This window comes from Typopeltis vanoorti, chromosome 8 (genome assembly GCF_054136105.1).
Source record: "Typopeltis vanoorti isolate ZY-2024b chromosome 8, IOZ_Tvanoo_1.0, whole genome shotgun sequence".
Classification (NCBI taxonomy): Eukaryota; Metazoa; Arthropoda; class Arachnida; order Uropygi; family Thelyphonidae; genus Typopeltis; species Typopeltis vanoorti.
In genome coordinates this window covers 129,253,784-129,281,707 of record NC_143556.1, presented here as the reverse complement: position 1 = coordinate 129,281,707, position 27,924 = coordinate 129,253,784, and the positions used below count along the sequence as shown (strand labels likewise).

The following is a 27,924-nucleotide window of genomic DNA, read 5'->3' as shown; positions in this document are numbered from 1 at the left end:
ACAGCTTAGTGATTGCAAATATAAGACTAAAACTGAAACAGAAGTACAAAGGAAAGTTCCAAAAAGCTAGAGACATCTCAAAACTAAATGAAGACAGGCTAAAAACAGCATATTAGAACATGTTGGAAACTAAGCTTAAGATCCCAATTGAAAATCAAAATATAAATACAAGAACAGAACTACTGACTACAGTGCTAAAAAAAAGCAGTAGAGGAAGTAATTCCTGAAAGTGAAAAGATCAACAAGAAATGGATAACTCGGGAAACCTAAAAGTGATAATTCAGAGGCAGCAGATGAGTTATACCATAAAAAATGCAATGAAGCACGGAAAGCAGCAAGATCTGATAAAGCCAAATGGTTGGAGGACCAGTGCAAAGACACTGAACAGTACTATGGAGAACACAAAACTAGAGAGGTCTACAAACTTATAAAAAATGTCAATAGAAAGTAGCAGTCAAAGATGAAGATGGTAAAGACAGAAATCATACACAGATGGTCAAGATATTGCAGCGAACTCTATAAAAATCAACTAAATAATACTGCAACAGAAGTAATCAAAGAACTAAAAGCAATCTCTCCACCAGCAGAGATCTTTGAAAATGAAGGTGAATAAGGCTATAAAACATCTCAAGAACAACAAGAGTTCTGGAAATGACAACATAATAGGTGAGATGCTAAAATATGGGGGAGAATCAGTTGTAAAAGAAATGCATATGCTATGCAATGAAATGAAATATGGAGATCAGGGTATGCCCCCGAAGAGGGGAAAAAATTGGTCTTGGTTGTTCTTCATAAGAAAGGCAGTGCTTTGGAATGCACCAATTACAGATTAATGCAATTACCAATTGCATTAATGAGTCATCTTGGCAAAGTGCTGATGAAAATACTAACAGAACGCCTGAGGGGTCATGTGGAGGCACATCTTCCTGATGAGCAAGCCGGATTTCGAAAAGATCGAAGTACAGTGCAACAAATACTCGCACTAAGACTAATAGCAGAGAAAGCTTGAAGAAAGAACAAAAAGATATACTTTTTGTTCTTTACAATAAATTGATCCACCTGCTGTTTAGTGGACTTCCAAAAAGCATTTGATAATATTGACCAAAATATAACATGGGCTGTCTTGGAATCCTAAGGTGTAGACAATAAATTGATCCACCTGCTGAAAGATATAAACAACCAAGCACAAGCAAAAATCAGAATAGCAGGTGAGAGAGGAGATTGGTTTGCCGCTAGTCAAGGCACAAGACAAAGGGACCCAATATCACCAATCATTTTCATCACACATCTAGGAAGAACACTAGATAAGATTAAAGAAGAAGGTGGACGCATTTCAATAAATGGCATGAAAATAAACTACCTCTGCTTTGCAGATGACATCATCCTAATTGAAGAAGACACAGCAAAGCTGGAATAGACATTGCAAACACTATACACAGAAGGAAAAAGATATGGACTAAATATCAACTTTGAAAAAACTAAAACAATGATATTCGGACAACAGGAGTTACTGAACAGAGTTACGTTAGACAGATTTCAACTGGAAAATGCGGAACACTTCACATATCTTGGATGCCACATGACGCATGACTTGGACCCAAAAAAAAGAGATAAAAATTAAAATAGCCAGAGCAACAACTATTTTAAAACACAAATATGGAAGAGTCGAGCTATAAAGATGCAAACTGAACTGCGCATTGTAGAAACCTGTATCTTCAGCGCTTTATGGACGTGAGGCCTGGGTACTCCTGAGAGAATCTGAAAGGTGGATATTAGCATTTGAGAGGAAGTGCTATAGAAAGATCTTGAGAATAAGAAAATCTGATCCAGAAAATAATCAAAAGAAAACTATGTCTCTTTAGCCATATATGTAGAATGAATGATGTGAGGAAAATAAAAATGCTGCTGCTTGGGATGATTGAAGAAAAGAACAAAAAAGGAAGACCAAACAGAGAATGGGGAGATGACATTGTCAAATGGTAAGAAAACACTATATACAAACTGAGTCATCTTGCACAAAATAGAATGCAATCATATCAAGATGACATCAGACACCTATGGGCAATAACCATGGTTATTGATGATGATGAAATGCACTTTAGCATGATGTTTCCAGTGGTGTACAAGGATTGTTCAATAAGTCCATGCAAAAAGAAGAAACAATTTTTTGGGGACAAACATTTTTTATTTTTCAACATTTTTTTTGAGGTCTATACACTTAGTCCAACGATGCTCGAGTTTTTTTTTATTCCCGTCCACATAGCATGATTTGTCCAACTTTTCAAAATAGGCATTTGTTTTGGCAATCACCTCATCCTTTGATGAAAATCTCTTTCCTGCCAGTCATTTTTTCATGTTTGGAAACAGATAGTAGTCTGAGGGAGCTAAATCTGGAGAGCAGGGGGGGGGGATGCGAAAGGACTTCGTAGTGTAAATCAAACAGTTTTGCAACAGTTCACACGTTGATGCTTTTGATCCAGTGAGAGCAAATGTGGCACGCATCTAGCAGATAGTTTTCTCATATGTAAATGTTCATGTAAAATATTATGTACGCAGTCATTTCAGGTGCTAACAGCCTTAGCAATTTCACACACCTTCACACCTTCAATAATTTCTGGAGTAGTATCCAGAACATTCATTGTCACTTGTGCTCATATGGCCACTTCGAAAGTTACTAAACCACTTATAAACCGTTCTAATCGAAGGTGCAGACTCATCAAATGTTTCCTGAGCCATTTTGCCTTTCAAAAAGTAATGTTTAATCACTACACAAAATTCTTTCTCATCTGTTTTTCACAAATCATGGTATTTGATCGATTCAAATGAACACCAAACACAGAGTAATAGATCTATCTGACTGAGTGTGTAATCCTCCAACAGTTGCCAGCAACTAAAAATAACCTCGATACTTACTGTTGGCACCATCTCTTAGACTTTGCATGGACTTATCGAACAGCCCTCATATTATATTGGTGAGTTTGTGCTATGAGAAACTGAGGCAAATAATATGAAATTCAAAGGTCACATAACAAAAATTACAAATACGACCCAGAGGATAATTGCAATGAACACTGATATGTAAGGAAATAATTTCAAACATCCAGTTTTTAACTGGTGATCCATACCAGCCAATGTGGATGAAATAGTGACACCAAATTGCACTTCTTATCCATGTTATTCAATGAGTTTTAGAGCTTCGTATCCAGATTTCTCTCGACGTCTATAGATGTCGTGGCCGGTTGGGGGGTTAAGAAATAGAAATGAGCTGTTAATTAAATATTATTAATATCGATTATTAGACTGCGTTTCAAGATTTGTTAATGTTAAACAACAAAACTGCTAAAAATAAAGTAACAGTGTATTATCTGTAGGCATATAACTTACACATCCATCCCAACTTGTGACACAAACATGATCAATGATGTACACATGAAAACATGGGTGATGAAACAATTGTTGAGGACTGTTACAATTTAAGATATGAATGATTCCGTAATTCAGCACAGTTCAAACGAATTGAATTTAAATCAATCAGAATTTTTAGTTATTAAAAAATTAATTATAAAAAAAAGAACCTTTCCCATACCCAGCAGGGGTATGCATACTGTACTTAGAGATATGCTGATCTAGCATACTAAAATAATCTGGTTATACACAATTTTAAACATATGTATAGAAATATGACTTGCCATTGATTTAACTAGACCACTAGCAAAAAGATTGTTGCTAATTTGATTCTAGAGCATTGGTTCCCAACCTCTTTCCACTTGTGTACCCCCTTTTAAACCCATTTCTATAAATTGTACCCCTGAATGGCCCAGCACGTACCACTGGTTGGGAACCAATGTTCTAGAGTAGGGGTTCCCAACCCAATGGCACCATGGCGCCCGTCGACCAATTTGTGTGCGCCCACCGCTGTTCAACCGTGTGTCGTATAGTTTGAAATAATCACGCAACAATTCATAGCATGCTATATGACGCATGCGTTAATGACACATGACAAGTATTAAACGCATACAATGTAAAGTAGACGTGCATTCGAAGTTGTTCATTCCAGTTTAAGAACTGAAATATCATCATATTCTCCTAATTATGAAGCACTGGCCAATGATCACACTAACTTACATATATATATTTAAATTTTTATATAATGTAAACTTTTAAGTAATAAAACATTTGATTATAATGTAAACTTTGTATGTATTCATTTAACAAACGAATTCAAAAATTTGAAAAAATAGATGGTGCCCGTCACCCTACCAGTATTTTAGAATGTGCTCTAGGAAACAAAAAGGTTGGGAACCCCTGTTCTAGAGTATCATTTTTTCTACTGTTAGTTCCACCAGAGTGTTGTACACAGCACGTCTTGTGAAACTAATGCAGAAACCCAGTATTGTGGAGTAAAAGAGTATCCAGAGTAATCTTCGTAGATCATGCATAGTTCACTCTCAAACTTTTGGAAACCATGGAACCTTTTTGAAAAAACTACTTCAATAAAGGTTGAAGCTTGTCTTGATAGTGAACTTTCCTATAATGTAGGACAATATACATACCCAAAGAAAATATGCTGTGCATTATAGGATACTAGAGTAATTTAATATAAAATTATTTGCCTCCATATACAAGTATCCAAATTGAGATACTTTCTAAAGCTGTTTTCTCATACTTGTGTAAAAGATGAAAGCAAGAATATATTTCTGAAGTACAGGTAACTCTCATATAATGCGGTCTACAGATTGCAGTAATAACCCTTTATCTTTTCATGTTTTTCACCACATTGACTTAAAAATCAAATTTTATCTTTGTTAAATTAGTGTCTGCCCATATTGTGCAGGTAGTTATAAGTAGCGAATTTATATTAGGGGAAATACCCTTTAGCACGCATGCACGTCAATTGTTTACCGTGTTTATTGTTGAAAGTTGTCTTCATTTTCTGCCAGGAAAGCACATTAAAAATCATAAGTGTGTTAATCTCAAGCTGAGCACTTTATTTTCTGGTGATATAATAAATATGTAATGCTTTTTTTATGTAAAAAATAATTATTTTTATAGTAATGGCCACAAACTCCAATGAAAGGGAAAAACCAACATGGAAAAGAAAATTCATTTCTCTTGAAGAAAAAATTAAAATCGGTTGAAAAATGGAGAAAAACCAGGCGTTTTGCAGGGACTTTGAATTTAAGTGAATCAACAATATGAACAATCAAACAAAAGGAAGATAAAATCCGAGAAAGTGTTTATTGCTGGGTCAACGATAAGTGCAAAACACTTTGCTCGTGTACGCAATATTATAATTGAAAAAATGGAGAAATCTAATGATTTGGATAGAAGACTGCACTCAAAAGAAAATTCCTTTGGATGGAAATCTTATTAAACAAATATCAATAAAGCTCTCAAAGTTTATAGTGCAGACGGTGTTCAATGCGGATGATCCGGATTATATTGGAAAAAAATGCAAAAATGTACCTATATTATGAAAAATGAAAGATCAGCTCCTGGATTCAAAGTTTCCAAAGATAGAATTACTTTCTGTTTTGTAGTAATGCATCAAGTGATTACATGACAAAACCAGTATTGCTATGAAAGATTAAAATATGTTTTATTTTATTTTGCCAGAAACATTTATGCATTATGTGTAATGTAGTTTCATATAATTTTATACTAAGCATTTGTTTTCTTAACTTACATAAATTACCTGAATTAAATAAAAATATATTTTTGTTGGATATGTCGTTGTTTATATAATTAAAAAAGAAACGATTTCGGAACATAACCCTAGTTTTTCTATGTGACCTGAGTCTCGCACAATGCGATTTATATAATGCGGCGTTATACGAGGGTTACCTGTATAGTGCTGGGACTATGCTCCAGGGTACATGTGATTCAAGATCTGTATGATGTGTGTGGGTGGAAGTTTGCAAAAACCATATACATACTGTTTCTATGATCAAGAAAATGCTGGAGACTATTTAAAGACGAATAACTAATCCTATATCATGCTGTTGTTAATGCTATACATTGAGCAATGTAATGAGTTGTGTTTGTAGCCAGTATAAATTGGAGGAATATGATGCTCTCAAGTCAGTGAGACTCTGTCCAGGTTAAATGGCTGCAAGAAGGGAACTGATGGAGTTTGAAAGTAGCATGATAAGATGCCATGTTACAGGCATATCTGTTTTGCAAATTGTTGATAAATTGTTGCCATCCCAGTTCAACAATCAGCGATACCATACTGAGATGGAAGTGCAGAGAGCCAATTGCAAGTACTACCCATGATGGATGACCTACCACACTCACCAAACATGACCTTAGGGTGCTATAAAGGATAATATGTAAAAACTGCCATCCATCTGCTGACACATTGAATGCAGAGTTCCAAGTATTGATTGGAACATGAATCTGCACAAAAACATTTAGAACCGAGGCTTGAAACATGGATTTCCATGGTAAGACTGCAGTATGCACATACAGTGGGACGTGAAAGCTTGCAAAGCAGTATTATGAAGCAATGACATGATGGTATGGTCCTGTTTTTCCTGAGACCTCTGATTGACAATGCACTACTTCCTACTTGGTGGCGTTTCTATGGAACTGACCATTGTCTCTTTCAGCAAGACAATGCACCATGTCATAATGCTGTTGTAACTGTGTGGTTTGTGGATATGTTACCACACCTTCGAACCCACTGCTAACTTATCTGTTTCTATCAACTTACAGGTAATTTTGTATCCTCATCAGTAAGCAACAACCTTTCTTACCCTTCATAAAGATATAATGCATTGTGCAACTTGTTTGATTTCAGATAAACAAGAGAAATGCTACTATCCATGTAAACATCTGTTACTATGAGCATGATGATTATGGTCTTCTAGAGTTTGCTAGAAAAATCCTAATGTCATCCACAAGAGCTATGTTTTGATAGAAAGATTATACAAGAAAACCACAAGACTTTATCCATAAACCAAATCTGTTCATCTTTCCTAGTTCTATAAAAGTTGTACTGTTTAAACATCCCCAATATCAATATTTTACATATGTGTAATCCATCTACCACTTTTATTAAAATGTACAATGCCACTCAGCTTTTTCTTCTTTTCAAGAAACTTTCTTGACAACTATAAATTATATTCAACTTGTAATACATGCAGTTCACAATCACCATCGGTTGATTTAATTTTTTAGTCATGCACTGATTGTGTCCATCTTTCACACTATCTGTGATATAATTACATTTCTGCACTTATGGTTTAATTACAAAGTCAAAATTTTTATGCCTAGAAATGTGTGAAAGCAAGAACAAAGAAAAAGAACTTGTGCAGTAGATACATAAACACCAGTTAAGCATAAAAATGAGGTATAGGACTGAAAATGACAAGCATATTTAAGAAAACGCACAACATGAGAGGAAATTGGCTATTTGGGCCAAATAAAATCCAAGAAAGCTCTTTCAGTATGAGAAGATTTTTCATGGAAGGGTGACACTGGGAAATGGAATAAAGTGACCACTGCAGAGGGCATAAGGGATTATTTCAGTAAGGGCTTTGTTAGTGTATATGATATGGGTGAGAGTCACATGCAAACAAATTATACTAGGATTGCATGAAATGAACTAGAGTTGTATAGACCTGTTCACAGAGATGTGAAGTCTGTAGAATTTGATATGATGAGGGTGATTTATTCCCAGACATTCCTTACATCGAGATTATATGCAACCAGTGCCTTAAACATTGTCTCCATACCACCCTTCAGTGGGGCAAAGATAACCTAATGACCTTCAATGCTGCCAAAATGCAGTCCTGCCTTTTCTCTCACAAAAGCGATCTTGGCTCCCTTTCCCTCGTCCTCAGATAAGATGAACTATCTACCTATGGACATATCACATCAATAGTTTCCTGGGCTTTGAAAACTAGATATTCTTTTTCTGCTCAAGAAGCTATTTTACATCCCACTGTACATGCTCTTTGCATCACTAAAGACAATGCTCCATGTTGGTTTGGGTAATGTGGGGCTTAAACATTGTGGTCCTACCATGAAAACCCATGTTGTGAGCCTCAGTTTTGAATATTTTTGTGCAGATTCATGTTCCAGTTGATGCCTGGAACTCTGCATTCAATGTGTTGGCTAATGAATCATTGTTTTTACATATTATCCTTTGTTGCACCCTACAGTCATGTTTGGTGAGTGTGGTGGGTCATCCACTGCAGGTAGCACTTACAGTCGACTCCTTGTACTTCCATCTCAGTATTGTATCACTGACTGACCTGGGATGGCCCAATTTGTCAAACAATTTGCTGACCAGATAGGCCTGTAACATAGAATCCTATCACAATGCTTCTTTCAAACTTCGTCAGTTCCCTTCTTGCAGCCCTTTCATCCAGACACAGTTGCACCTTATTTGGGAACATTGTATTCCTTCAATTTATACCGAATACAAACGTGACTTGTTACATGGCATGATGCAGCTGGCCCATAGGGGGTGCCAATTAACTTCTTTCGAAGCAGTGTATACTCAATTCCTTCCATTGTGATCTAGTTTTCCTGACTCTTTACTTTAGCTCTCATACCAATAATTACAGGATTGGTTACCAATCGATTACAGGATTTGGGGGTAATTGTGAACAGAGAGTTGAAGTTCAGAGGCCATAGTGCTAAAAATGTCAAAATAGCTCAAAAGGTTATTTGGATTTTGAAAAACATACTGATAAACAGAGATAAAGAGGTTATTATCCTACTCATTTAAGGCTATGATATGAATGATATGGCTGTATATTGTCTCATTTCCATACATTTGGTCAGCTAGGTTTCATGGGTATGAGACAGCAGAGAAGATTAAGAAGAAACAAGTGAAGATGGTAGCAGGTCTCTCAAATGCTCCCTACAAGAAATTAAATTTTTGTAGGTTGCAAAGTTTGGTTGACAGGTGGAAATCTTTTTCAATATAAGATGAGTGAGGAAGACAAGGATCATCCCTGGAAGTTATGTAAGAGTGGTAAGCAGGAGTGTGAGGACTGATTTTTTGCTTGGAAAGTGGTGAATGACTGGAATGTGAACTGTCAAAGGTGGTTGTGAGTGCTCTGATAATGAATGAATTTAAGGTAAGATGTGATAGGTGAACGGTAGCTATGAATAATGGGTAGCATGGGCCTCCTGCAATGAGTCTTGACTTCATGTAGATATAATAATTATGAATCAATTCAATAAAAATGCATAATTTTCTTAATCATTCTACTTACCAGATTGCCACTAGTTCTCACATTATTGGAAAAAAAAAAGAAGTTATTTTTTGGCTCAAAGAAATCAGTAAAACACTTAAATATTAACCTCCCCACATCATATAGTTGATGGTATAGATTATTTCTACTTACAGAACTTTGAGAGTGTGCAGAGATTTACCCAAAAGATAAGATGTTTCAAAAAAGGTATTTTTTCTGTGTTATTTTTATGGGGGATTTGTTTGTTTTTGTAGTTTTAAAAGCTATTATTTTTATTTGAAGTGTACTGTATTGTGTGGCATAGAATAGTGGCAGGCAATTTTAGTATGTATGATTTTGTTCACTTCAGCATGTGCAAAATGTATTCGCTTCGTAGAAGAATGGTAACAAGTGAACAATGAAACATTTGAAAATACAAGTGTGATTCTTGGTACGTTTGTGTTGCAAATCAAGTGTTGGAAGTGAGGGTGCATGTGGTATGAATGATAGCAAGAATGAAATGGTGAAAAATGAAAATAATGAAAGATAGCATACTTACATGGCATTCTCTACAGAACAAAATGTGAGATGTAATGGTTGGGGAAAAACATAGGTGACATATTGCATAGAAGCTAAAGAAGGGAAGAGATTCAAGGAGCAAGAAAAAGTGAAATAGAGAGAGAGGATTGAATTTTGTATGGTGAATCCATAACAAGAAGAGTGCTTTAGGAGAGTATGACAAAATTTTGTTTCCCTGGGACCAAAAGTAAGGATGTTATTAATGTTGTAAGGATGCAAAGAAGGAAAAGTGAAAGACAGTATATTTGCTAGTACTAATGATCTAGCAGGTGATTAGTGGGCATGAAGATATAAAGGAGTTGCTAGTACAGATAAAAGTGAAAATTGTGAATCTGCTGCCAGGGTTTGATAGAACTGAGGTGAGATGATGAGCAATGATTGTGAATGAGTTGGCTTACGCAGGAGAAATGGTGCAGAGTTCGTGGATGTGTGGACTGACTAATGGATGAAAGGACTTGTATAAAAAAAAGCAAATGGTCTGCATTTGAATGGATTCAAAGTTAGGTGTCTTGAGAAAGTATTATTCAATGAAAGTTCTGGAATGCTAAGTCAAGGAAACTTTTTTTTTTTTTTGGAAGGAGGTGGAGGTTGCAGGTGAGCATGATTTGAATGTAGCTCCCCAGGTTCTTAATATTACTGGGATCATCAACACAAGGTATAAGAGAGGTTGTGGGATTAAGCGAGTATTGCAGTTTGTGTACACTAATGCCAAAAGGTATTCAGAATAAAGGTGAGGCCTTTTTAGCATTGGTTAGTTCAACTTAGTCAAAAGCTATAGGCACTAGTGACACTTGGTTGATGGAGGATAATAGTTTTGTGAAGGCTCAGTTTTGCATGGGGACCGAATGCAAGGAATGTAATATTTTCAGGGAGGACAGAGGGGTTTTCTAGAAGCAGAAAGATTAAAAGTACATCGGGAGGACAGTTCATCTAAGGACATCAAGTGTGAGATAGAAGCCAACAGGATTAAATATATAGCTAATACTGCTATAAACCTGGGAGAATGTAACCCTGGCATTCATTGGTAAACTAGTGTGTGTAGAGTAAGTATGGAGAACTTCAACTATGGGAACATAGATTTGGAATTTAGACAGCTGCTAAGAAAAAATTACCTGAGAGAACATGTAATAGAAGGAACAGGGGATTCAAGAGTGCTGGAGTTGATCATAGCATCAGGGAGCTTAGCAATAACCAATGTAGCCACACCATTTACACTAAGAGAAAGTAATCATGTAGTCTTGACCCGGGAGATTCCCAGACATGCAGAATTATAAAGCAGGTGATTACAGCAAAGCCTTTTCCACTTAATGGACCATTTACAATAGATCTAATGCTGTCATCATGCTGGTGTAAAGCATTTGTCCAGCTGTCTTAAGTCTCGCTTTATCACATCTATCCATTCGGTTTGAGGTATTTGTTTAACTGGTCATCTGCTTTCCAAACATGACTAAACACAATTATCTTGCTTGTGATAAATTATAGGATGTTGGGTCTTTGAAACAGGTTTCATAGTTCCTCATTATGTCTTCATTCATACAGTCCAGTATTTTGATTATAAGATGTAGTTTTCTATTATCTCCCTTTGTTGAGGGGGTCCATGAAAATTCATCTAAAACAGCTAATCGAAAGACAGTTCGCCAAATCGCAATTCATCAAAAAAAAAAAAAAAAAAAAAAACCATTGATAATTTTTTTTGATGAATTCTTTCATAATTCATCAAAAATGTAATTTTATTGCAAACTACTGTTCAAAAGTGTTCGGTAACAACACATAACATTACTCAAGATAAAATTTCATTAAATTTCATCCAGCCAAAGCAGAATTACTAATATCATTTCAAAACTTCTTTACAAAAATGTTATAATAAAAGTGATCCAGTTGGAACTAAAACTGAACCGTGCAGAGAACTTCTGTGAATTCCACTGTCCAGAGAGTTATTGTAATACATTCGACAAGTTGTTTCTTTGTAGTCCAGAATATAGTTCAACTGAAAAGTGGAACAGCTCAACAATTTTTTATAAATGCTTCAAATACAGAATGTGAGTAAAATTCATCCCAGAAGAATTGCTATATTGATGTCACATATTACTACCAGTAATAATAATGATAATGGAGCCACGTAGTTCAGTTGGTATAAATGAAGCCCTTTAGTTAGAAAGACCAGGGTTCGAATCCAATTTACGATGTGCGTTTTTATCAGTCCTCTTCAACTGAAGGTAAGTTAGCAGGCCTAATATGGAGATAGCAGGACTTTCCCTCCAAGAAACAGGCAAATCAGTCTCATGAACAAACAAACATATCTGACATGAAAATCAGTAGGAAACCATATTGTTCTATAATTATTCAAGTAAAGTAGCATTGCTATCCCATCAATCATTAGGTTGAGGAGGAATAACATTAATCATTATTATTACTACTACTAATAATAATAATAGTTAGTAGCAGTAATAGGAACATAAGATTCCATGTTGATATATTCAACATCTGTATTGTGCAAATCTAAAATTTCTTAAAAATTTTTCATATCTTAGATTTGAAAAATGTGTACAAAATCGAACTAATTCTTGTTTGTGCAATTGTTTATTTTTCGATGTTGTATTTAAATGTTAAAATCATATTTGATATTTTGCTACTCTTTTACTGTATATAATAAGGGTACTTATTGTTTTGTGAAATTTTTGGTTCAGTTTGTGTGTGTTTGCTGCGTCACAATGTAAAATGTATTTCTTATTGTGGGCTGAGGTCAAAATAGTTTGAAAAACGCTGCTATAGGATATATACCTAACTGTATTTTTGGGAATGACATTCCTGTAGTTTGCTAAGGTTTTCTCAGAATATAATAATAAATATATTGGAAACAAAAATCATTCAAATCCTGATGATTTTTCAATGTTGTTTCACATTCCTGTTTCTAATAAAATTAGTTTAATCCTTTATCCAAGTGTGAGCAAACAAAGTTTGCACCTGAAAGTGTCTTCAGGAATGGGGTAAGGTGGTACAACACCAGGGCAACTCGTTGCAAAGGTGGAGCAAGCTACCAACACTCCTATCTCAGTATCTCCTATAATGTAATGCAAAACACATCTCCTTGCTCCCTTAATGCATAACATTAGACATATCTGCAAGGAGATGTGTTTTGCATTATAGGAGATACTGAGATAGGAGTGTTGGTAGCTTGCTCCACCTTTGCAATGAGTTGCCCTGGTGTTGTACCACCTTACCCCAGTCCTGAAGATACTTTCAGGTGCAAACTTTGTTTGCTCACACTTGGATAAAGGATTAAACTAATTTTATTATACTCTAACCAAGTGAAAAATAAACTTTCAAAATATTCCTGTTTCTGTTATTCCTCAATGACAGGAGTGCCATATGCATTTATCTCTCGAATGTCCTCAAAGGCAAGTAATTGCAGTTGATAAGGGGAGGATTAAGCTAAGAATACTGATGAGTATACATGTGCATGCAATTCTGGGTTTGAGGACGTGACTGATGCAGTTTGTTAAAAAAAAATATATAAAAAAAATAATAAAATAGGAATGATGAGTGAAGAATTAGAAAAATTTGAAAAAACTTACAAAGCTTTTTGAAGCATGCTCATATATTGCTATATTTAGATGAGCAGTAGTTGGAAGTTGCATTCTAACTTCTGAAGAATGCCAATGGTCAGCAGACCACAGTGCTAAAGGAAAATGGAATTTGGTTGAGTTGTTATGAATTAAGGGCAAAGCAATGCCTTAAATCACTGTGTGTGATTTAAGGCATTTTTCTATCTGGTTCACTTGTTTGTCAGCAAAAAAAAAAAAAAAACTTCCATCCCTGTATGAGAGAGGATAACTCAGATACCTCTCAAATGCCAACCTCACCTTGTAGTCCACCTTGTTTTCTAAAAGTACAAACTAGGCACTGGCGACCGATATGGGTAGTATATCCCTAACAGAGTAAATTCTGCCATAACTGCCTGTCCAGAGGAATTAGGTTGCAGCCCTATCACTAGACTTTTTCAGCAAAAGTCTAGTAACCTGTCCTGGGGAATTTCATATACTTTCAAGTTTCAGCCAAAGAAAGCTGCACAGACTGTCAGGAGAAACGACCATGATTCAGGAAAAGATAAACAAAACTGGAATAAGGAACATATAATGAAAATCGCAACTTGGAATGCAAGGACATTGCACCTAAATGAGAAGAACTTGATGAACAACTAAACCAAGCCAGTATACAGATATGTATAGTAACAGAAACAAAGAAAAAGGTACCACACAAATGAATAACTATATACAAATCTATAGCAGAGTTAAAAAAAAAAGACAAAGTAAAAGCATGAATAATGATAAACTAATCTATGAAGAACAATGTTGTATGTTATAAATACTAAATAACAGCTAATAGAAATTAGACTCAAAACATTAAAAGGTCACACAACAATAATCAGGGTATATCTGCAGTGACGAAAACTGCAGAAAATCATAGATAAAACAAATAAAACAGACTATTTACTACTAGTAGGAGACTTAAATGCCAGAACAGAAAATACAAAACAAACATTGCAATATTTGATGAAGATGTATGTAATCAAAATGGTTGCAAATTGCGAGATTTCGTCATTTATACTAATATGAGAATAATGAACATAAAGAAATACATGAATATACATGGTCAGCCAGGGAATATAAGTCAGTTATTGACTGTGTGTGTTATGATCCATCGAGTCGTTTCTGACTCCACGAACATACACTGTCCATTTCGATCTCTCCCTAACCATGTCTTTCAAAACCTCCAAGTGCACTCCAGTTGCTTCTTTAACTCCATCCACCCATCTAATTCTTGGTCTTCCTTTTCTCCTGCTTCCATCAACTTTAGCAAGCATCATCATCTTCTCCAAACTGTCATCTGCTCGCATAATATATCCGAAGTATGACAATTTTAGCTTGATGATCATAGCTTCAAGGGAGCAATCTGGCTTTATTCTGTCTATTGCTGATTTATTGGTTTGCTTTGAAGTCCATGGTATTCTTAGTAAGCGTCTCCAAACCCATAATTCAAATGCATCTATCTTCCTTCTTTCACACTTTCTCAGGGTCCAACTTTCACATCCATACAGCACCACCACAGGGAATACCATTGCTTTCACGATTCTGATTTTTGTTGTGAGGCTAATATCTTTATTTAAGTTAAGGGATATCACATCCCATATTGTTTCTTAGCCAAATAAGAAACTCAAAGAGTTTCATGCTGAATATAGAAACTATATAAAGTTCGGCGATTCCAAGCGTAAGCAAATACCTGGATAGTGCAACACCTGACCCATTTGGTAGTGCAAACTGAGGCAACTCATAGTAAGGGTGGAGCAAGCTCCGGACACTATTCTTGGTATTTACCCATAATGCGAACTTGGCTCCTAGGAGCTGTATTACTGTTCTACATTATGAGAGAGGGTCACTACCCAGACCAGTTTCAACCTTTATTGAGGTCTCATCAGTGAGTAGGTAGACCTAGTTAATACCAAGTTTGTAGCAAACAGAACTTACATCCCTTCTATGAGAATTGCCAAGAAGGTGTCCTAATAAATTACTAATTATATGAAGAGCCAAAGGCTTCAATTCAGCGACATGAACTTATTTAAGTTAAGGAATATTACATCCCATATTGTTTCTTAGCTGAATAAGAAACTCAAAGAGTTTCATGCCGAATATAGAAATTATATAAAGTTTGGCGATTCCAAGCATAAGCAAATACGCGGATAGTGCAACACCTGACCCATTTGGTAGTGCAAACTGAGGCAACTCATAGTAAGGGGGGAGCAAGCTCCGATCACTATTCTTGGTATTTACCCATAATGTGAACTTAGCTCCTAGGAGCTGTATGGGATGTAATATCCCTGAACTTAAATAAGTTCATGTCGCCGAATTGAAGCCTTTGGCTCTTCATATAATTAGTAATATCTTTATCCTTAAAGATCTTGCTTAAATTTGGCATTGCTTTTTTCCCAAGTAATAATCTTCTAACTCCTTCGGTACAATAACTATCTTTATCAATTGGGGATCCTAGGAACACAAAATTGTTAACTGCTTCCATTTTCTCCCTACTTCAAAATCATCAAGTTCACATGTTGTTATAACTTTTGTCTTTTTGAGGTTAAGTTTAAGACCATATGTAGCACTTTCTTCTTTAACTTTTATAATAAGTTCCTTCAAATCTTCTTTGCATTCTGCTAGCAAGATGGTATCATCTGCATACCTCAAATTATTAATATTTTTTCCACCAATTTTAATTCCAACTCCAGCCCTGCCATTCTTAAAATGTATTTGCTGCACCAGGTATGGAGATAAAATACATCCTTGTCGCACTCCTTTACCTATTGTGAAATACTCAGTTTCTCCAAGATCTGTTCGGACAGTAGCTTCTTGTTCATAATAAAGATTCCTCAGAAGGATAACGAAATGGTCTGGGACTACAATTGTTCTTAACACATTCCACAGTTTCACATGATCTACAGAGTCAAAAGCCTTGCTATAGTCAAGGAAACAAAGTTAGACATTCTTGTGATATTCCTGTGCTCTTTCTATTATCAGTTATTGACTACATTATTGCAATTTTAAAATTAGTCGAGCAAATCCTAGATGTAAAAAAATTTAGAGACTTTGATTTAAACTCTGAACATCATACAGTACTGGCAAAAATTTGATTTAAACCAATAAAGTGGAAAATGACTAACAACCGAGTTACAAAATTTCTTTATTATATACTGGCAAAACTATCAGAAATGCACTGATTTAAAAACAGAAAATATGCATGAATCAAATGACATAGAAGAGGAATAGAAAATCTGAAACAAATCCTGACAAAAGCAGCAACAGAAAGCTTAGAAATAACAAGTAAATGGAAAAGAGGACCATGAAACTGGGATAATAATAATAACAAAAGTTACCAGAAATGGCTCAGTTCCAAGATAGTAGAAACAAAAATAGACGACATAAGAAACAGCACACTTGCAAAATGAGAAGAGGGAAAAATACAGAGAGATCGAACAATTTTGTAACAGAACTATAAAAGAACATATCTAAGCTATAACAAAAAACTTATAAAAATACATGAACAAAGAAATACGAAAAGGTAAAAATACAAATAATAGATTTAGAAAAATTGGTAATTTATTTTCAAAATCTCTGGACTAATGATAATAAAGAAGTAAAATTAATACTTTTAATGAGACGTGTGCATTATAAAGTAACTCGACATTATAATATAAAATAACTTTATGGCTTACACATCCAGCAAAAAGTATATAAAATTTTATTTAAAAACTCCAATATATTTTATCCAACATTATGTATTATCGTGGCCAAGTGTAAAGTTATGCACATTGAGATGAAGAGCTCACAAGCTGTGTACTATTTTGATGGAAATGAACTGTAGGAAATTGATAAGGGAAGTTGTCATCGCCTACTTTTCATCACCTAAATGTATTAGGTCGGTTATCGGCCTCTCTCGCATTCAAAGCGCCAGTACGTCCGTTGCAGGTTCTTATGCATTTATTCGTTTACTAACAAGCAAGACCAGGGAGCGCTCCGATTCTGATCTGCACACCGCTTTGAATAATAGGCTATATCTTCGGGAATTTTTCGAATTTCTTGATAAAAAGTTAGGAACAGATTTTTAAAAGTACATACTTTCAGAAAATAATATTAAAAATCGATTTTTTTTGATCCTCTAAATAGTACTGCCTCCTTAAAACTATCAAAAAATTACAAATTAGCAAAAAGAAAATGTGATAGAGAAAAATGGGTTTGATATTTGAAATCAGCGCACCCAAATTAGTAAAAAACAAGTGTCAGATCATAATCAGCAGAAAAAAAAATTTTTTTTTTTGTTGGCCAGTGTTATTGGTGAATTGTGTTTTGATCAACTGCATTTGGGATGAATTTTCATGGAACCTTATGAACAATGGCTAGAGTGGATGTTCCACAATGTCTTTAACATACCACACATGCAGGTTATTTTGTATGGAAATGAAAAAGTCACAACTAGATGGAACTGCAATGGGTTCTAACAACCACGACAAATTTTAATAGAAAATTTAGAGAATATAGTACTCTGTTCAAACCTTTAGTCTGACTGCATTATATAGAAGATGTGTCATTTGTCCACATACAACGCATTCATTTTTCATGCATTTGAACAGAAATTACCCTATGAATTGTAGGGAAAAAAAAAATTAAATAACTATTTTCTTTTTTTTTTATAATTTTCAATGCACATTTCTTTTGAATGATTCATTATATATATATATATTTTCTTTTTTATTTATAGAAAGCAAACTACTTGCTGGAATATACTACCATCATTTCCCAGCAATATGGGATCCTTAAAACCAAACTCGTTCAGCCAGGCCTATTTGTTCTAAGGGCACGGCTCTTACATCAGAAACCTTGCCAATGGCTAAAACCACTATAATCTATAATATAGATAAAATACTACAATACCAAATCACAACTATTCCTATGTCTTGTATCTAAGGTACATCTGATAAGATAGCAAAATTGAATAAATATAATCTCTATACCATGTTCAAACTATGTCAAACTAACACTCATCTGTTAACTGAAGAATGAACTCCATCCTCTCTCTCGCACACATCCAGGCCTATTATGGATAGACAGAAAGATCCATGGAACACAAAAAAATTCACTTCCACAAGACCAGCACATGAAATTTTGGACACCCCCTTCACACACAACTAGATGGAGTGTTACACAGAATTCATTATAAGATTTTTTTTTAGTAATCAGTTGCAATGAAAAATTCCTTTATCCTTAACAAGTATAGCTACGCTGATTTAACAAAAATCATTGATTGGCATATTACAACCAGCTCTCACCCAACATTTAACTTCTTTTTATCCAACCTTAGAGAACACCAAATAAGGACTTCAGTTCTTCTTTCTATCTGATAAAATTTGAATTTTTGCAACATCGTACCTGTGTACTGTGACAAGTGGCTTGTTTGAAATTCTGTGAAATATCAACTACTTAATAAATGTCTCAGACAGCCAATAACCTACATCAATGAATAGGACAAAACAGATCATTTGTGTATGATATTCCTCAGCTTATATTATTCCACATGTGGAATAATATAAGCTGAGGAAGTCCAGTAAGTTAACTGAGATGCATGCATGCCTAAAAATGGATCAGGAATTCTTTTTGAGCATAGATTTATCTAAATGAAACCAGATGTATATGCCAGCTGTTAATATTTTACTTAGCTTAAGCAGGTCCTTATCTTACCCCAAGCTAGAAATACAACTTATCTTACCTTTTTGAACTATCCCTCTCAACTTATCTACATATCAAGACAATTAATGTGAAGTCAATAGCATCTATATAAAGTAGCCTAGTCATGAAGATACTTCATGTGCAAACTTTGAAAGTTTATTTTTCACTTGGTTCGAGTATAATAAATTTAGTTTAATCCTTTATCCAAGTGTGAGCAAACAAAGTTTGCGCCTGAAATATCTTCAGGACTGGGGTAAGGTGGTACAACACCAGGGCAACTAGCCCTGAAGATACTTTCAGGTGCAAACTTTGTTTGCTTACATTTGGATAATGATTAAACAAGAATACAATTTCTTGGCATTTTTAATTTATATTATCCATACACTAATTTTTACTCACTTTTCTAATGATGCCAGCAAGATCTACATAATATTGTTCACCTTGTTGTAAGGGTTCTAATGACAAAGTATCCAGTTTGGAAGAAGGAAAAGAAGCAATAGTTGGTAACATGTGACAACCATATGGACTTGAATGATCACTCCATGTGTTTTTAGGTTCGTCAGAAAAATGGACTTTATGCCCTTGTCTATCCTGTAAAAAAAAAAAAGGGGGATAAATGCAATTGCAGTATTATTAGTTAAAGAACTTCTTGCAACAGATTTAATATTTTGTTATATATTAAACTAACAAATTAAAATTGATATTTCTTTATAAAAGTGACAGCAGTATCAGGAATAAAGGGAATAGAAATGAACAGGTAAAAGCAGCAATAGCTTAGCCTGTTCCAAGATTATTTGGAATCAGTGCAATGCAAATGATACATGATGTTATTCCCTCAGCTATATGCTACCATACTAGGGAAATGATTATGAGCAAGGCAGTTTCCCATTGCCTTCGTTGCTGTACTATATCCTATGATTGTAGCTTGTGTGTTCACGGGGCGTTTGCCTGCTTGCGGGATGAAAATCCCCAATCAACTGGTGGAAAAAACTGCTGTCCACGCCCAAGACCGGCTAACTTTGCTATGGCTGAGGAAGATCCTTAAGCTCCTCACGTTGTCGACGGGAATTGAACCTAGTACATTCCTTCCCCAGGCATATGGTTGCAAAGCACATAGCGACTAGGCTAACCATGCGGAACATGATGTCCTAGCAGGAGTAAAAGAATATAGCATATTTCAGCAGGACAGGAAAAGTGAACAAGCTGGTAGAGTGTTACTTATGATAAATGAGTTATGTCATCTCACTTGAAAGCACTAATGGTTCTGAAAATGGAGGTGGGCAGGCTGGAGAATAATAATAAATTTAGTTTAATCCTTTATACAAGTGTGAGCAAACAAAGTTTGCACCTGAAAGTATCTTCAGGACTGGGGTAAGGTAGTACAACACCAGGGCACTCCTTGCAAAGGTGGAGCAAGCTACCAAAACTCCTATCTCAGTATCTCCCATAATGCAAAACACACCTCCTTGTGGATATGTCTAATGTTATGCATTAAGGGAAGGGCCACAACCCAGACTAGTTTCGACCTTTATTAAGGTCTCTTCAGTGGGAGCCAGGCCCAAGTGGAGATACCAGGCAGAAGCATTAGCAGGTCATCTCTACCTATAGGAGTGGCCAAATGGTGTGCCACCTTTTTTTAATAAATTACTCTGGATTTAGAGAAAGATGTTGAAAGTTTATTTTTCACTTGGCTACAGTATAACAATAAATTTAGTTTAATCCTTTATCCAAGTGCGAGCAAACAAAGTTTGTGCCTGAAAGTATCTTCAGGACTGGGGTAAGGTTGTACAACCTGCCGTTTCAATGGCAGGCTGGAGAACACAGAAGGTGATCAGCTGGAAATATTTAAGCAAATAAACATGGACAAGTGCACAGTGAGTAATCATTTTGGGGAGGGGGGGAGTTCAACTATAGCAGCATAAATTCAACGGAGAAAACATAGTAGCAAAGTAATGGAATTTTTGGAATTCTTGAAGGACGAGTGGCTCAGGCAACAAAGAGAGAGCATGAAGATTAAGAATATTTGATTTGGTTCTAGCATCAACGGATCTAATTGCAACTAGGATGCCATCCCTGATCCCAGCTGGTGAGAATGCCGATCCAATCCCTTCCCCACAAGTTAACTGCTTGTTAATGGGGGGGGGGGAATCTCCCAGAGATAGTACTGGCCTTTTTTTTTTTCCTTTATGTCTTCCTGTATTCTTTGATCTACTTCTCCTGAGTCTTTTTTAACTATCTTTTCTTCCAGAGCACATCACTGGGAATCCACACCTTGTTGCCATGTGGTGTGATCCATGGACATCCAGAAAGGGGATCATGGTAGTTTTGCACTACTTTGGCCTCTGCCTTGGCAAGATGAGTGGTCCTGAAAGTCTCATGCAGGACATGCTTTGAGCCATGTCTCTGGACCATAGGGAGACTTACTGCAACACTGTTGACATTTACAGGCAAGCCCACTAGTGGATTGATTGCAAATGTCAATAGTGTTGCAGTAAGTCTCCCTATGGTCCAGAGACATGGCTCAAAGCATGTTGTGGTGCTGGTATAGAATCCAGAGTATCTCTGGTGTTCAACTCTCGTGTGCAGTTGCTGCTTGCTGATCAGTGTGTATCCACGTGTGGCTCCAGGTTAGGTGGGTGGGGAACACTATCGCTGAACAAAAAATCTCTTGAGCATGAATTCTTCATCCTCAAATGTTTCAGGGGCCCCTAACCAGATCCCAGACAAGTACTAATACCATAGATACATTATTTGACAACAAAAGTAAGAAACAAGACATGATAACAGTATAAATGTACCACTTTATCTCACCATCCATGCAAGGTGAAAGCCAATAAGAAAAATGTCACTCTTCTTTATTCTAAAGGGTTTAGAAGGCTCTCCCAAAACAGTTAAGAAACTATGTTCTGGTGACATCATTGTAGAAACATCATGTTATAAAAATTCTGAAAACCTAGTGAGAGTAACATCAATGTGAGGAATACATATCACAGTTAACATCTCATAAAATATTTAATTTTCTTATAGAGGGGTGATATCAGAATAGGATCTCCTTGATGTTCCTGATGAGATATGTTCAGAACTTAGACCAAGGAGTGTGAGGCTCATCCTTACTTTTGATACACATAAACCTCCATCTGTAAAAGCAGGGTATCACAACTGTCTTGTTAGTCTGTATATCCCTAATCCACTGAGATGCTTTAAATGTCAGAATATGCACATGCCCAAATGGCTTGTCGTGGCTCTACTATAATAAAGAGCATGATAAAAAATCTTGTTCAATGTGTCAGCTATCAGGGAGATCATCCAGCTTACTCCTGTGCTTGTCATAAGTGGAACGATGGAAAAGATTAAAACAGAAGATAATATATCATATCAGGATATCCAAAAAGGAAGTTAACCATTACCATGCTTGTCCTGAGATCCTCTAATTTTGAGAAGATGGCAGGTAAGTATCAACAGAACTCAAAATCTTATGTCTATTCTGCCATCTGATAATTTCACTATACCTGAACTTTGAGTTCAGCACAGTTGCACAACCCATGCTCTCACTCCAAAAACAACTCCAATCATGGTTCCATTCAATGAGAACCCACTTGTAAAAAAATTGATAGTAGGGATATTACTTACACCAGACACTCACACAGAATAAACTGATACTTCAGTATCTATGGATAACACATCAGATGTATTAATTTTTTTTTTCCAGAGGAAGAGATGTACATTAGCCATCTATACTTCCCAAAATCAATTGATAATATAAACCGTATAAGGGTAATTCCTCAGTCTTCTGGCAATTGGACAAGTCTACAAAGCTAAAACATTAGGAAAATTTTTACAATGGAACTGGTATTTTTTGCCCAAATACAAGCCTTTCTGTGTGTTGAATTTTTTCTCGACTATTATTTATAAGACTATTACACTTTTTTTTATATAATGTTCGTCAAGTAGCTTTATTTTATTATCCTACATGCTTCGCCAATATTTTTCTATCGGCATCTTCAGGGAATACAAACTAGTAAGCTATATGAAGGTAACAGACTAGGTTATAACTGATGGTTCTAATTCATACAAAAAATTAGTACTGAACGAGGCAATGCGCGTGTCTCGGGAACGTGATTTATTCGTTATGGCTCATGATGTAATTGTTATGAAAGTTCATTTCTTTGATGTTTAGTGATCTGATTAAAGCTTTCCAAATTTCTGGTAAGGTTAGACCTTGATTCTTGTTTAGGTTTTCAGTTTTACGGGTGACTGTAGCTGCTTCCTTGAAGGTTCTTGAATGATAGTTATCTTCTATATAGGGCATAAGGCTCTTATCCCACTCAATGTGATGGTTAGTAGAGGCAAAGTGGCAAGAAAGGCCTGAAATGTCTTGTCTGTTGTTTCTGACATATGTGTTCTTTCTTTCTCGTTTCAAAGCTTCTAGAGATCTGACCTACATAACTAATACCACATGAGCAAGGTATATTATATACTCCAAAGTACTTGTAGAATGGATGAGGATCTTTCGGTGATCTTAAAAATTTCTGAATAGTGTTGATTGGCTTGAATGCTACTCTGATATTATGTGGTTTTAGAAGGTTAGCTAATTTTTTGGAAATGCTGCTGACAAATGGAATAGTAATAGTACTGATGTATTGGACGTCATCACATTGTCTATGTGGTGTATCAGTCAAGAGAATCTTGTTGTAGTCTTTTTGGATAACCATTTAAAGATAGTTCTCTGGATATTGTAGTTAATTCCATTTGTAGATCATTCTTATCTGTTGTGTGCTTTATAGCTCTTTTTTTGAGCATATGGATAATGCTAAGTTTCTGTGCTATATGATGACGTCCAATATGGCTCTGGAAGCAGTAGCAATTTGCCTATCTGTTGGATTTTTTATTACAGTATGTTCAATATATTTACCACACCAGGTTATGAGTTAAATGGAACTCATTATCTCATATTGTAATTGCTTCAGCCCATTTTGGCAGTATCCCACAACTCTGTGGGGTTGTGCCAAAATGAATGGGCAAGCCTATATCATTGAGGAAATGCTTGACAATCATGACCTCTTCCTTATTAATAATGGAGTCAATACTTTCTTTCATAGCCTATCCATCTGCATTCTGCAACAGCTCTTAAAATATGCTCCCCTGAATATTCTACTGCCTCTGTGATATGTCAAAGAGAGCATCTATGGGAGTGATCATTTTTCTGATATTTGCACTATGTCTTCACAGGAAGACATATTCTCTAACACAGATGATTGTGTGGAAAATGGACCAGGCTAACTGGAATGCTTATTCACATCTTGCAAAATTTAATGCTAAAACAGTCAGCCAAACATTTATCAATAAAGCAAAAAAAGTATGTAACAGACTGTATGGTCCATGCAGCTACAGTTGCAATTCCAAAGCTGACCAATGTCAAAAAAATCCTCCATTGTTTCTGATACTTCTGGCATTCATGTACATGCATATCAACATCCCCTTGAACCCTTGCTTAATATCTTTACCAACTCATTCTGATTTAAAACGTGAAACTCCATTCCACATTGCATTGCATAAGCTGGCCTGGTTGACTGAGTGGTTATCATATCCACTCTCCAGCCAAAAGGCTGCAGGTTCAAATCCTGCTGTGGGCATGGATGTTTGTGATTGTCTACGAAAATACTAGTGATGGTGGGTGGTAGATGGCATTGATGTAGGTGATGAAGGTAGTTGTGGTTCCTGGAGTGGTGGAGACGAAGTTGTAGAGTAGGTGTCCTCCTTGGAGGTATTATGTAATAATAATAATGATGATCATTTCCATATACTCTGTTGCAAGGATGGCTTAATCCATACTTGAAGAAATTTTTGCTTTTCCAATCTCTTACTGGGATCAATTAAAGGTCAAAGCCAAATAACTGGGAGGTGAACTCCCCTTGCCTTTCAGGAATTTTCTGGGGCTTCTGACCTAATGTCCAAACCTCACCTTCATATGATGAACCCCATAGGTATCTATTTGTACTGAACAAACAAGGATGGACTGGCAATATTTTGGTCAGCATTTTCATTTAAGCCAATCTATTGGCTTAAACTACAAATGCATATGATGGTACAACATGATGAGATTTCATGCCAGCTGGGGGTGTCACCCAGTTAAAGTCCTCACTGATTTTATCAAGGAACCAGGACGAACATTGTAAAGTCAGCTACAGTAACAAGCTCCAACTCAATATCAAGAAGAATAAACCCAACATCAGAAGAACTGAAAATAAGAACCATATCAATGCCACAAACTCAGAATTCTTATGCCTAATACTATCTGTATTTGTATATAAGGTCCCCCTTTCCTTCCCACAATTTCTTATCCCATCATTCAAGTCTTTTGACACTGCTGCTCCCATACAGATCATCTAACTCATCCGAAATTCAGACAAAAGGTATTCAAACTAAATTAGATCTAATTTAATAAAGAATTAGTCTGCTTTATTATTATGATTCAGGCCTCCATGGAGTCAAAAGACTCATTGTGGAAGGCTCATCCTAGAAAACGAAGAGTTTATCATACCGCTCCTTGAACTCATTGACCATTCATGCTCTCACTACCTGCACGAAAAGAAACCACTCCTCACCCCTCTTGCTCACAACTTCCTTTTGTAATTTCCGGAGATGGCCCTCTGTCCTTGCTCCTTCCCTCTGTTTCACCAGTGAAAGAACTCCCCAGTGTCAATCCTGTAACCATCTCTCAACGGTTTAAAAGTCTCAATCATATCACCTCCCCTCCTTCTATCCACATTCCCTCAGCCTGTCTTCGTAACTAACATTGTACAGTTCTGATACCATCTTTATCTGCCTCTGCATCCTTTCCACAGTTAATTTATCTTTTTGAATCCAAGGGACCAAATTTGAGAACAATAGTCCAATGTAGTCTGATCAGGGCTTTATACAATGAAATGACAACTCTTATTTCTGCAGGTCAGTATTGCAGCAATCCTGTGGGTTACTTTCACCACCTTTGCAATATCTTCCCTGAATTTCAGGTTTCTATCAATCATCACCCCAAGATCTCTTGTCTCCCCTACTTTCTCCAATACAGCTTCTCCAACAGAGTGTGCTGCCTCCCATTGATGTATCCGAAACTTAAAAACTTTACATTTTGCTGCATTAAACTGAACCCCATTCTTTTGCCAATCTGTCCAGTTTATTCAAATCCTCTTACAGGGCTGTCACATCTGCACTATTACTAATAACCCTTCCCAGCTTCACATCATCTGCAAACAATATCCCCCTGCAATCTACTGACAGTGTCATTGATATAAAGGTTAAACAATACAGGTCCCATACTAAGCCCTGTGGAAGAGATGCCAGGACAGGTCCCTGCTGTTACCACCTCTTTCAGCGCAACAGTCCAGGACATCATTACATGTCTACAGGAAGAATGGTCGAAAATTTCTATTGATTGATATCATACACTTGTGGAAAGTATGACCTGTAGAATTGCTGCATTCATTGGAGTGAAAGGAGGCTCCACATCTTATAAAGCTGGGTGCCAAGGCTGTTTGTTCCTCACACTATGGTGTCTGTTGAATTCTTTTCAAGCATACAGTGTATGACCATGTCCTTTTATCATAGTACCAACTGTGGTCTTCAATGCCACAATGAGTTGTGAAGAGGTTATCTCGTGAAGTTCAGGTTTGTCAATTCAGGATTTTGTGCCTCTTGGAGAATTATTACTATACATAACATTCGTAATTTAATCAATCTGACAAATTATTAGTTGTAGAAGCCAGAAAATGAACAGTAACTGATATTGAGAAGCAATATAGCAAAAGAACTGAGGAATGATGTTGTCAAAATATGATGTATTCTAGGAAGATAGAAGACACTAGTAGGATTGCTGCTAATGATAATACAAGAATTCTGTTTTCTGCTCAGATTGGAGAACCAGGAAGAAAGTAGTGAAAGTGGTTTTGAAAGCTATATAGTGTGAGGCAGAAGTGGACAGCCATATATTTAATTGGTTGCTCTTCTACAGATTAATGATTTGGAAGGTGGGGCAGATCATAATTATGGAGTATACTGAGTGTAACAATACAGGAACCTTTCTTTCCAGAAGAGAGCACTGTACATTTGTAAATGTGTGAACTCTGCAGGGATCATATCCAGTTCAAGTGAATACCTACTAATATTATGTACAACAGTAAGGTGAAATTTGGGCACAAATCAAAAGTTTAAGTCATTTCTATTTCTTGTAGACTATGTTTATGTCACCTTCCACTTATCTAACTTTAACTCTTAAGTATATTATGCTAATTACTAACAAAATAAGTTCAGCTTGGAAGATATCTTGATAAAGTAAGTAATAACTTTAATCACATGCATTAAATGATCTAGAATCAAAGAAAGTGTTAATGCTAAATACTTAACTTTGTGTTAAAAAAACTTTAGTTTTCCATATGTTGTAATGCAATCAATGTAAAGAATCAATATTATCCCACCTGTTTATTCTAAATTTCTAAGAGGGGAGAATATATATCATCAGCCATTATCAATCCACTGCTTGATGAAAGTGCCTTTCTACTCTAAGACTGAAAAGTTTATTCCTCACATAACATCTGCAAATCTGACAATTTTAATTGATCTATTACTTTTATGTCAATTGTTGGTCTTGTCTTTGCCCACCCACTGCCACTTAAAATATTTCACTCTTTCTATAATGTCAGAAACTTTTGTTTGATTTCTAATCCAAGCATTTCATTTATTATCCAGTCTTGTGATACTAAACATATACATCTTTCCATAGCAAATTGTATGGTTTTAATTTATGAGTTTCCTTTACATATAATCCATATACACCCATAATCCATGTTCCACAGCCATGTGTCAGTATAGGGAGAATGCACTGGTTA

The 27,924-nt window shown here is 35.9% G+C and overlaps 2 protein-coding genes across 2 annotated transcripts in view; one reads left to right on the top strand and one right to left on the bottom strand.

Annotated features, from left to right (window-relative positions):
* LOC150104348 (uncharacterized) overlaps positions 1-27,924 on the bottom strand; it is a 63,816-nt gene that overhangs the window by 12,829 nt on the left and 23,063 nt on the right. Inside the window, exon 3 of the mRNA XM_090396306.1 lies at positions 19,442-19,633. Within this exon, the coding sequence (XP_090252432.1) occupies positions 19,442-19,633 (192 nt within the window). The remainder of the gene's footprint in view (positions 1-19,441; positions 19,634-27,924) is intronic.
* LOC150104349 (acetyl-CoA acetyltransferase, mitochondrial-like) overlaps positions 1-27,924 on the top strand; it is a 504,637-nt gene that overhangs the window by 469,426 nt on the left and 7,287 nt on the right. The gene's annotated exons all lie outside the window — the stretch shown is intronic.